Source organism: Archocentrus centrarchus, chromosome 15 (assembly GCF_007364275.1).
Source record: "Archocentrus centrarchus isolate MPI-CPG fArcCen1 chromosome 15, fArcCen1, whole genome shotgun sequence".
Taxonomy (NCBI): Eukaryota; Metazoa; Chordata; class Actinopteri; order Cichliformes; family Cichlidae; genus Archocentrus; species Archocentrus centrarchus.
In genome coordinates, this window is record NC_044360.1 from 12,834,116 (window position 1) to 12,847,067 (window position 12,952).

General features: G+C 38.4%; 1 protein-coding gene across 1 annotated transcript; it reads right to left on the minus strand.

The window, feature by feature from the left end:
- Positions 1-658: 658 nt before the first annotated feature.
- Positions 659-11,180, minus strand: ubac2 (UBA domain containing 2). The gene is made up of 10 exons (XM_030748106.1): positions 11,005-11,180; positions 10,506-10,630; positions 9,223-9,342; positions 7,522-7,628; positions 7,079-7,202; positions 6,907-6,954; positions 5,303-5,411; positions 4,274-4,416; positions 2,610-2,756; positions 659-2,337 (listed from the first exon to the last, which is right to left on the minus strand). Exons 1-10 carry the CDS (start codon positions 11,033-11,035, stop codon positions 2,230-2,232), a joined length of 1,062 nt encoding a protein of 353 aa, XP_030603966.1. The 5' UTR covers positions 11,036-11,180; the 3' UTR covers positions 659-2,229.
- Between the last annotated feature and the right edge of the window lie 1,772 nt (positions 11,181-12,952).

The window sequence follows — 12,952 nt, forward strand, 5'->3', positions numbered from 1 at the left end:
TTCACTGTACTCATCTGGCCTCCACAGTTTCCAGATCTCAATCCAGTAGAGCACCTTTTGGAACAGGATGGATGCGCAGCTGCCAAATCTGCAGCAACTGTGTGATGCTGTCATGTCAACATGGAACTAAGGCAGTTCTGAAAGCAAAACTGGGTCCAACTCAATACTATCAAAGCGTACCTAATGAAGAGTCTGGTGAGTGTATTTTGATATATTAAGGGTACTAGTTAGTCAAACTGTAAATTTGTCCTTTTCCAGGTTTTAAACTCAGCATTATTTTTTGTGAAATCTCTTATTTGGAAAGGCTACATGGAAAAGTGTAGAGAATTACCCTGCCTACCAATAGATGTTTAAAATTTTGGAACTGTATTTTGATAGTAAATCCTCAATAACTGATCTGTTAAAATAAAAAAATAAAGTCTCTGTATTATTAGAATGTACTCCATAAATCATATTTGGTTTTTAAAAAAAAAAGCAAAAAGTTTTAGCTCATTTGTATACTTTCGTCTGATTCATTAAGCTGAATTTTTAGTGATTTATTAGAGTTCAGGACACCAACAAACCCAATTCAACACTGGAATGTCACCTAAAGACTAATGCTTTATCGACTTATCATTCATTCATGCTCATGACAATGACACAAATAATTCAGTCGGGACGTTGATTTATTCCACCGATCAAATATGATTCATTATAGTTCATCAAAAAGTTGACCATGCAACAATTCTGTCATCACACCCATATATTTTTTAATCACTCTGAAAAAAATACATACACACAAATTATTCTTTTCAGTGGTCATATATTATCAATATTATACACAAAATATAAAACTAGCATCCATCTTTGACATCAATACACAGCTTCTGCAGTATTACTGTATTACTTCTCTTGCAGGTATGTTTATATACACAAAGTAGTGACTATGCAAACACATAGCCGCCATAAACATCTCATTATGATATTGCATAATAAATATCAACCAACTTCTAAGACTTACTTAGAATTAGACAGATGTGCTGGCAGTGAAAAAAGTTAAGACAGAATAAATAAACTTTTGATGCATTTGTGCATATAAGAGCATGAAATACAGAAACAAAAATGGTCAAGGGCATGAAACATGTCCTCCTTGAAGGCTTTCTGTGCATCTCTGTAGATGCACTAGTGTGAATGGGTTTATGTCATTAACAGAAAAAAATCACCTCAGGTACCCTGAGATAGCCCATGTAGCCAGCATCTTGTCTGCCTAACTGTCCACAACAATGTACAGTACATGTAGAGTTAAAATGGGCCAAAACAGTGAGCTCCACAAGAGTTTGGCTCCTTAAGTATCTCTCAGTCAGGCTAACTGCTTTGCCAAGCAGGAAAAGGTTGCACCCTGTTACTTCCATGAAACACTGCCAAAATGAACAAAAACCTGTGTAGTTAAATCAATGTTAAGTAGGTTATATTGTTCATGTAGTCGTTTGTTTGTTTTTTTTATTTGAACCTTTGCGACCTCCAGGAAGTTGCTGCAAAACCTGTCCAGAGTCCTTACCAGGTTCTTTTACTTTTGCCAGTATGAAATTAAAATAAGTGACATCGTGTCTGCTGATCATTTCGTGCACAAAAAAATCTTGCACTTTTTTCCCCTCGACACCTCTATAACCAGTTAACATCTAGAACTCTGGATACACAGGACATAACATTGGGATACAAACTGTATTTTACAGAACTACTGTATATGTTGGTCTGTGAGATGTCAGCTGATTTGTGTTCCTCAGCATCTAAACTGTTTGAAATAAATAACCCACTTTTTATTTCCACCAGTGGACTGGAGACCGGTATTTGTAAGATGTACTCCTAGGAAAGCTCTGATTTGTTTGATTTTATGTAATGCTTTCAGGCACCTCTTTAAGTAAGAGGCCTGACTCATCTGCCTTGAGCAATGACGTCTGTTTCACACTACAACAGCCATCAGAAAGCTATGACGCAAATGACATCCACTCTGTGCTTCACGCTTCATTCATCAGCCTGCTATCGGGCTCGGCTCATGTTGGGGCAGCCCAACACTGCTTCAGGGGAGCAGTGACACTGCCTTCATATAATCTGTACAAATTTTCTTTGTCTTCTCCCTTCCATTGTTTATTCTCTTTGAATTATTTTCCTTTCTCCTCAGCTTTTTGCTTATCTGCTTTGGTTCCTGCTTTCTCTTTCTGTCACCTTTTTCCCCTCACTGAGCTCCTTCCCTCAGTGTTGCAAGAGGAAGTTGGTCGCCATATTAATGTCATTATTTGAAGCTCTGAGTGCCTCGAGGGCGTCAATCCTGGAAAAGCCCATTTCCACTAAACGTGCAACCTGTAGGACACAAGATAAAAATCAGCCCAAAGATCAGAACATGCAACACAGTATTGTCAAACTGCACAATGTAAAATGAAAGGTGGGCCAGTAAAGTTTTGGTGACTACAGTTAACAGTCTGTCTATGAAGATCCTGGAACATCCAGGTTATATGTGAGCTACAGAAAGTAAATTAATACTACCAGTGAAGAATAATGGCATATGACACATAATTAAGGCATATAAACACATATACATACATACATACATAAACAGAGACGTGAACACCTACCTGTTCCTCTGCTACAGGGGAGTTGTCCAGTAATGGTGGTTGTGTGGACTGGTGTGCTTGAGGCTGAGGGTGGGGCTGCACTGGGAAGCGGTTCTGTCCTCTGTGTCTCAGTGAGGGGAATAACCTGGTCCACTGTAACAACCCAGTCTGTACAAACACACGGATAAAGGCAGTATTTAGTACTTTCAATATATGAAGACATTGTACTTATCATACAACTGCAGTCACTGCCATCTAGAGATAAACCAATCCAATATTGATATCAGATATCTGCCAGATACTCGGATAGCTGAAATGGGCATCTGTGACTGTGGGTTGATCAGACAGAAATTCTCAACAGTGTGTTTCTTTTTTTTTTTAATAAGCATTTCATTTATTATTTGTATTTGTCCAAATACATTTCAGGCATGGGAAACAGGGAACCACGTATAAAAATGGTTTTCATTTCATTTCTCTCACTTTCTCTAATCCACACAGGGTCAAAAGTATACATACAAGCTCAGATATCTACATAGACTCACTAATCTTTTAATAACTGGTGCTGAAGGTTCTAAAACGTCTTTTATCTTGACAAGGCCAAGGCCTATTAACTTCTTGTTAATAGGCCAGTTATAGTCAATCTTGATCATGATTGACTACAACTGGTAGTTTCTCTTTGCTACCATAAAAAGGATTTGTCTGACAGCACTCACTGGACTAAAACTGGTTAGAATGGTCAGGAACAACCCAGGAACCACCAAGGCTCAAGCCTGCCCTGAATTGAAAACTGCTGGAACTCTAGCATTCCTGTCCATAGTGAAGTGTCTTATATTGCAATGGAGTGAGAGGTTACCAATCAAGAAAGAAGCCCCTGCTCCAAAATCAACACCTTCAAGCTCGACTGAAATTTGCAGCTGTCCACACGTAGAAGCCAAATGCCTTCTGGAGAAAAGTTTGATGGTCAGATGAGACAGACTGAGCTATTTGGCCACAATGGAAGAGGTATGTTTGGAGGAGAAAAGGTGAGGCTTTCAAAACTAAGAACACTGTACCAACTGTCAAGAATGGTGGTGGTAGCAGTGGGGCTGCTTTTCTGGCAGTGGTACTGGTACATTGCACAAAATGGATGGAATAATAAAGGAGAACTACCTCCAAATTCTTCAACTTCACCTCAAATTAGCAACTAGATGAGTGAAACTTGGATACAACTGGGTGTTCCAGTAAGACAATGATCCCAAACACACATCAAAACTGGTTTTGGTATAGATAAAGCAGGATGACATTAAGCTTCTGGAACACCCTTCCCAAACTCAACTCTACTGAAAATTTGTGGACTACGCTTAAAAGCCAGGTTGTGCAAGGAAACCAGTTTAAATGAACTCTACCAATTCTGCCAAGTAGAGTGGTCAAATATCCAGCCAGAATCATAAAATGCCCCAAATTACCATGATATTCATGCCCATGACGTCAACTGTAACTGCACGGTCCTCTCTCCCTTTCATAGTTGTATATGCACCATACTGACAACTAATGTTAGAAATTTAAGTTAATTTAAGTTGAAATTAAGTTCTTAGAGAGTGGGTGTTTTTGTTGTTGTTTTGTTTTGGGGTTTTTTTTGGGGGGGGGGGGGGGGGGGGGGGGGGGGCTATGCACTGGTGCAGTTTTAAGTCTTCGTGTGTATCCACCTGTGGCTGATCTCTGGTGTTCCTCCTGGCCTCGTTGTATTGGGCAAGCAGCAGCTGTTGGTCGAGCAGCTCCATCCTCTGTTGCCTCTGAATGTCAAGCGTGGCACCCATCCCCAGAGGTGTCTCAGTGGTTGGTTGGGAGCCTTGACAAACATAGATATAAACACACTAATCTTAAAAATATATAATATTGTAACACATCTAAGTGCTAAAGGATAATTTAGAACTCATTCTGTTTCACTACAATAAGGTTTTAGGTTTCAGGATATTCTTATGTTACTGCCCCGCACTCATATCCTATCTATAGTGGCGAACAAACTAGATTACTATTATTATGCTCCATTTCAGTCAGAGAACAATAGTTCAGTTAGGGAATTTGACATTGTTAAGCATGGACTATTTTGAGGCAGATAAGCACTCTAAAAGGCTTAAAATCAGTATGCGGGACATCAGGGAATGGAGAGGAAGAGCTACTTAAAACAGAACCTTAAAAGGTGAGTAATCTTTTGAGGAGATATTTTGAGAGATGCACATTAATATAAAAAAAAGTACATCTTCAGTTTAACTATACTGAATAAATAATTTATTAATATTTAAAGTCATCATTTTGATTAATGGGATTACATTAATCAAATTTATGAATTTTTTTGACAAGTGAGAAGGATAAAATGAACAGAGTAAATAAAATTGGAAACATAAGTCTTACGTTGCCTGAATAGCCTACAGCCAGATAAATCTAGTCACTGAACTCCAAAATGGAAAAGATTTAACTTGCATTTTATTCCTGGTTTTATTTTCACTTCACTTGTTTATTTTTCAAATAGAGGATAACTACAAAAAAGGAAAATTTGGTGTTTTTAAGTCATTCAGCATCATAGCACAAGTCAAATGCCTAAAAGGTTTGTATTCTATTATTATTCAATTAGGCATAAAGAGACAACAACTCCATGTCAGGCTCTGCAACTCTGTTCCTTGTAAAAAGGGATTTAGACAGGATTTGTGTTTGTTATTACAAACGGATGGACTCACTTGAAAAGACTGGTTCAAGAATATACTGTCCAATACGAGACACCCAGGCAGGGACAAACAAGATCTTCTGTAACCGCAGGACATTGGAGTGGTACAGTCCACCTGAGATCTGAAAGACATGTGCACATAGCATGTAAATCACAAGCTTTACTCTATACAAATTAAACTTTGCCATAGAAAGTAAGGCATCAATATTCAAGTGTTTCCACAGATATTAACTAGTATATAAGTAGGGCTGGAATTGAAAATTATTTTCCTTTTCAATAAATCTATTGATTATTTACCTCAGTTGTTTCAGTGGTAAAATGTAAACAAAAAAACACTTAAAGGTGCTCTAAGTCCCAGGTCACATCTTCAAAAGCTTTGCTTGGTATAATCAACTTTCTAAAACCCAAAGATGTACAGCTACTGTCATGTGAAAAAGAAAGTACACCCTTCTCTCAATTCTAAGGTTTTATGCATAAGGACATCATTAAAAAAAAAAAAAAAAAAAAAAAAATCATAAAAAAAATGTCCTCAACATTCCAAAATTTCTTAAACACTACTGTAGATGAACAACAACACATGCCATATTACACCGTGTCATTATTTATTTAGCAAAACTTAAGCCAAAATGCAGAAGAAGTGTGTGAAAAAATAAGTACATCCCATGATTCAATAGCAGCAATAACTTGAAGTAATCATTTTGTGTATGACTTTATTGGTCTCTCATTTCTTTCTGGAGGGATTCTGGCAAACTCTTGCTTACAACATTGCTTCACTTCATTGAGGTTTGCGGGTATTTGTTTATGCACAGCGCTCATAAGGTCCTGCCACAGCATTTCAACTGAACCATTGAAGCACCTTCATTCTTTTCTTTCTCTATTGCTGAGATGCTTGGGATCATTGTTGTGCTTGGGATCATTGCGCTGTTGCATGATCCAATTTCAGCCAAGATTTAGCTGTTGGAAAGATGGTCTCACATCTGATTTTGGAATACTTTGGTATACAGAGGAGTGTATGGCTGACTCAGTGACAGCAAGGTGTCGGGGTCCTGTGGCTGCAAAACAAGCCCAAATCATCACACCTCCTCCACCATGCTGACAATTGTTATGAGGCATTTGTGCTGATATGCTGTGTTTGGCTTTGCCAAAAGTGGTCCATGTTGTTTAGACGCAACTTTACAATTGCAAGCTGTGTTGCCATGTTCTTTTTAGAGAGAAGACGCTTTGCCTTGGAAACCCTTCCAAACAAGCCATGCTTGTTCAGTTTTATTCAAGTTGTACTGTAATGAACTTTAATATTTAACATGCTAGCCGAGGCCTGTAGAATCTACAATGTAGCTCATAGGTTTTTTGCAATTTCTCTTGCTTTGCTTCTCTTGCTACTTGCTTTAAAACATTTTAAAGAAGGTGCACATATTTTCTTTGTTAATCAACAAATCAATTGTTAAACTAATACTGAAACTATTATTTGGCTTTTATTGTCTCACTCACACTACATGCTGAGCCCTTGATAAACACCACCATTTACCCCTGCTGGTCTTGAATCACTTGTTATAGTTTTAAATGCTGGTACACATCTTAGACATATGTTCAGATGGCAAGAAGAACGTATCTACTCACCAGCCCACTGAGTGCAAGGAGCCACATAAAAGGACTGGAAGTCAATAGCTGTACCACAGAGATGTGAGAGGATGATACAATAGAGATCAATTCTCAGGAATTCAAGAACAGTTGTCAAAAATAGAAACAAAATAGATACCCATGTGCCCACACTAGCAGAAGAGGGACTTACCTGTAAGCCTACTATGTAGACCAGAGACTTGTTGGTGATGTGGATGCGACCCAGTACCTGTGTGACTGGCATCCTGGGAATCGATAGGTAGAAAGGCACAAATAGAGAGAAGACTGGTGCAAGCCTTTGGGAGGAAAGAGGGAAAAATCAAGGAGAGATTTTTTTTTTTTTCCCTTGTAGATTTACATAGATTTTTATGTTTTTATCATTTATATTAAGCACATTGAGTTTACTTGTACATAAATAAAACTGCCATTGTCCCTTTTGTGAAGATGGATTGTAAGTTGCTGTGACACCAGCATTTACATGAATCAAACAAAATACTGACGTGAAAATGAACCGTTTTATTGCAGGATTCTCACAGGCCATAAAATATACAAAAAAAAAATAAATAAACTTTGTTTTAATGATAGAGCATGTGCGTTACAATAAATGGCACTTACAGTCCTGAAGGCAGTTCTTCCACCTCATAGTCAAACAGAAACTGGAAAGCCTTGGCCAGCAGGAAATCCATCAGTGCAGAAAGACACCAAGTACCAAACAGGAAAGACTGGGAAAAGGAGAAAAATGCACAATATAAGATTATCAGAGCAGTAGCTAGAAAACAAAAGCCTTGCCATAGTCTATATACAGAAAGTAAATGTTGCTCCTCTAATGTCACCTACTGGTTAGTTGACTGATAACCCAGGGACACTGCATTCTATGACACTTTACTTTTTTATCTATTTGACAAAGTGGGACCATAATTCAATTTAGAAAATGAACATCAAATTGCATTAAATAAGATGAGAATAAAAGTGACTGAGACCATAAACCTGGTCTTTATCTAAAGTCACAGATCAGTAGCTGGCGTGTAACAGTACAAAATTCCACGGTTAGGTTCATACTGCAGTACAGAACCCACAGTTCTGTGAATTCGGTTCAGTTCATCTGCATATATGAAATAGTCGTTTCTGGGTCAAATGATGATTTATGTGGCTAAAACAAATACATTACTTAAAACAACTTTATTCCTTGCAAAAAATAACTTTCAATGAACATAAAAGCCACATTTGACTAGAAAACGAATGAAAATTGAGTAAAAAAATAACTGATGATCAATTGATCAGTGTCTACTATATATCACCTGAGAGATCTGTTATTGTTTCACTGCTAATACACAATGCAACACAATATTCTTTGGAAAAAATGCTAACAAAATAATCCTCTTCTAATGAGATTCATGAGAAGAAAATGAATTAGTATCCACATACCACCAAAGACGTATATCTACATATCACCTTATTATCACCTCATGCTTATTTATTCCCAATATCATCACAATCACTGATTTTCAGTAGATCAGACAGCAACCCTCCCATTTACAGACAATCATTTTTAGCACAACACTGATTAATCAACAACAGTATTTTTAGCACAACACTGATTAATCAACAACAGCTGGTTATAAGTTAGTATTATGCCAGCTAATATTAGACTTGAATGTCCTAAAAAAAAAAAAAAATCCCATTTTCCCTCTGATAAACAGTTTGATTACATTCTCACATTATATGAGAGTTTATTTGCTAAGTGTCTGAGTCTTCCACAACATTAGATCCACCTCGAAGAAAGTTTCAGCAACACAGGCTAACAGCAGCGCTTACTAAAATAGCAGTGGTTACTGACAGTATCCCTGTCATTGAACAGAAGTGAGCTTCACTAACCCATCGACTCATTTCACAAAGTTTTACAGCCTCCTCCAGAGTAAACAGATGTGGATGCGTCATGAGGTAAAAAGTGATCTACCAGTTCCACATTATCTTTTACTGAAGCTAAATCTCTCTTTCATATACAGTCAATGAGTCTTACCCATCTTCAAATATATGCACAAGCACAAAGGAAGTTGTGTATCTTCTTCCCCAAAAGGTGACGTTACAGAGATGAACCTCATAATGATTCTGACTGACGACCATACTTATATTCACGACTGAAAATATCTTTACATTTTGCTTTTGCACATGAGACTAGGTGGTGAAAATATAATTCTAATTTGGGAGAATATAGTGAAACACTTTAAACCATCCATTCTATACTCTAGATCAACTAAAACTTTGCTTGTACTCTATCCAAAAAACCTTTCATCTATCAATGGTTTTCACACTTACAGCAAACTTCCTGGTGCCAAACCTCCTTTCAAAGATTCGAAAGTTGTAAATGAGCAGACTGCTGCAGAAGGAGTCCTTGATATCAAGACAGACCAGCCTGCCACACAACAACCTCCACACCTACAACACAAGGGACAGAAGAGTTATACATAGGCACTTGCACCTAACACACAGACAACAAATATGACCCTGTGTAATAAAGCTTTTTTACATTACATTTATAGCCCAAATTTTATATACTGTCTCACATGTTTGACTCAAATAGAAGTATTACTTTTAAACATCAATTCAAACAAAATGGTTAAATGCTTCTTAAAGCATTTAATAACATCTCATGGTCTTCATCAACAAGCTCAGACTCAGATGTCAACATGTGACCAAAATGTGGAAATTCAGTTACATGATAACAGATGATTACATATGGGGATATGATAATTCCTGTCCCACCATACATTTCCTACTAGTTGATGGCCTCTGACTCCTTTCCACATGTATGCTATGACTGAGGGTGTACTACAGTACAATGCAAGCTCAACATAGTCAGGCTTGACAAAACCTAAAACCAAAGTCAGATAAGTGGTATTACAACAGTGTATATCAACTTTCTTTGTCAACCCAAGCTTTCTGCTTCAGGCTTTCACAGGTTACTCAGTTACTATCTGATACTGTCCCACAGTCTGATGAAGGAAGCATGGAGACCTCTTGGTTTGTGGCCAGATCTAAGTAAAATAAACTTAATTGCCAAATAGTTCAATTATCTAACTTGTGTTCTATTACCTGCAATTCCTGTAGTGTAAAACAAATTTGCCAGCCAATTGGTGCCAAACATAAAAACACATTTTCTGCATTGGATTTTCTGTATCACCAACTGAATACATGCAAACTCTTGTAACAATGCATCTTAAAGTTTGCACTGCTGTAACTTTATTGCTCAGTTTCCTGGTGTGGCTCAACAGGTAAAACTTATCCTCATTATTTCCAGTCCCACGATGCCAAAAAACCCCACAACTTTGCATACTCCAAACATTGAGACTGAGATGTGTTTGAAAACTCACTGGGGTTGACTGGTTTGATTTAAAAACTTTTTTTCCCAAAATTAAATCCTGTTTTTTTTCTCTCCCCAAATCAACTATTGTCAAGGTGGTGCTAACATATTTCTCCTGGTGTTAACAAACATTAGGCTGGACTCTGGAACACGTGGAAACTATCAAAGGAAACTGGCTGCTAGTTTAGGCGTCTCCGCTCCATGTCTACCAAACAAGCAAATAGATGCCAGGCCATACCTGGTGCTGCTGTGTGACAGCCTGCAGGTGGTACACGAACAGGTCTTGGTACTGTGGCAGCAGGGTGAGCATCACAGTCAGCCCATTGAGAACCAGAAGAAGGCTTTTAGACAGAGGAGCCTTGTCTGTCCAAGACACATACACACCACAATTAAGAACAAGATAGTGACACTGTCGCCTTGTTCACCGAATTGTTTACATATTCTTTAATTATTAACCAAGAATTATGTTGACGGAAAGTGCTGTGTAGACAGAGGTGGGGCACACACATAGCCTTCTCAGTGCTACAAAGTTCGTTTTATTAGAACTGTGAGGCACTCGCTGAACAAACTGGATACATGGAAACATGTAACATGGGGTGCTAATTAACAAAACGAAACTGTGACTGACAGATACCGCCTTGAGTAAATGAATGACAGAGCAATGCTAACGTCAAGATAGCTAAGCTAGGTGTCCATTGAGACTCGCTAAGGTTTAACCGCGAATCCAGAACACTTACAGAGGCCACGAGAACCGGTGGTGGTGAACATGGCGTTCAAGTACGTTACGGAGTGCGAGTGAAGGCCGTCAATCCCAATATAGCGTCAAACTGACACTAAAATACCGAAATAAAGTTGGAAAGAGGATCCATGCTGTAACCGTCGAGAGAAAGGTAGGGGAAAGAATTCCGCCACGGAAGCCTGACAAAACCAAAAAGGTTTCTTTCGCAGAAACAAAAAATTAAAACAAACCCGACCTGTGGGGGTCGCTGTTGTTCTGCGTTGTGGGCGAGATAAGTCTCGCTGCTCAAACATTTTTATGGATGAACTTCAGGTTCGGGGTCAGGTTACTTTATTTGTACCCGCAGGTAGGTTTGGTGTGCAGTAGTGAGTCATCCATCCTCACATGCACATTTTCAATACATACACAGGAAGCAGACAACAGATAAGCATAGTGCAAAAGACTGAAAATAATTATAAGAGAGAATCCACACAGCATCATGCGGCAAAGCTTTGATTTGTCTTTCTGAATGACAGCTGCTGGAACAAAGCTGCTTTTAAACCTTGCTGTTCTGCACTTTGGGACCAGAAGCCTTCACACAGAAAGAATAAACTGAAACTCACTATGCAAAGGGTGCAAGTTGTCAAGTAAAATCGAACCAGCCAAGTGCTGTAACTGTCTGGTGTACAGAGATGCTGGGTTCAGCCTGTCAGACCATTTGACAATTTGAGTTTCTCTTCTGTACAGATTATTGTTGTATCTGTTGTATTCTTTAAGGAAAAGAATACAACAGATTCAATTAAAACTCAACAAAAATAAAACCATCATGGTTTTATCAATGTGGAAAAAAGAAGGTCTTTTCAAACATGATAGTCATTCATTTCTGTGAAAGTTTTCTGATAGATTTTTATGTTTTTTGTGTTCAGTTCCTAAAGCTACGTGACAGCTCGCCAGTTTCTATTTTAAAGTGTTTAAAAATATTTCCGAAGTACTTCATAGATGAAAAAGTTTTCAATCAAATAAAATTTTAAAAATGTTTTATAATACTCATAATCCCATACTACTTAGAGAGCACAGCCAAGATGTCTGTATCCCCAGGTCAAAAACTACTGCTGTAACAGCTGGGTTTTTGTGTCCCTGCTGAAATATCTCCTCAAAGGCATTTCAACTGTGCAGATGCTGCAGCTGGATGACCCTCAGAAAGGTGGTCTTCTTACCCATGATGCCACCCTGCTGTTATCTTATAAACCTCTCCAAGGGGATTATCAAGCCCTGAAGTCTGATCTTTAGCCTTGTCATCTATGACCATTGTTTGGTATGTAATAAGTATTTATGCAGCACAGCGGATGTCTTCAGCTTTTTGAAGGAGTGCTACCCATGTAAATTATTTCGGGGGCCTTTGAACAGGATGTGGCTACACAAAGTCCAGATTAATGACTTTTTCTTATGGTCTTCTGGCCTCACGCACACAGTGTCATATCTTGTCAAGGTCCAGACTTCCTTTGCAGAGGTCCTGCTTTGTCTTATTGTCCAATAGCTGCCAGTTTTATTCACATCAAAATGTGTGTATAGGTTCTTGCCTGGCTGTGATAGCGCCAGAGCCAGTCGATCCAATGCCTTGGATACATCCAAGTGCATTTGAAAAGATATGGCGAACAGCTGTCTAATAGTGTTGCACTTTCCTCATCATCAACAGATGCAGTTGTGTTAGTTCCCATTGGTTAGTTCCCACCCATTAGGTCTATTTGGCTGCCTGTGGTCAGATGTGACTGCAAAGCAGAGCTCAGTAACAGCTTGCTAATTGTGTTTCAGACCTTCTCTGTCACTGATGTAGGAGTGAGGTCTAAAAAGGTTGCTTTGCCCCTGTTCTCAATCAAAGATAATCAGATTAAACAGCACGGAGATGTGTGTATGTATGTGTTTGTGTGTGCTTACCAATAAAGAGACTCCAGATTTGGAGACAGCCT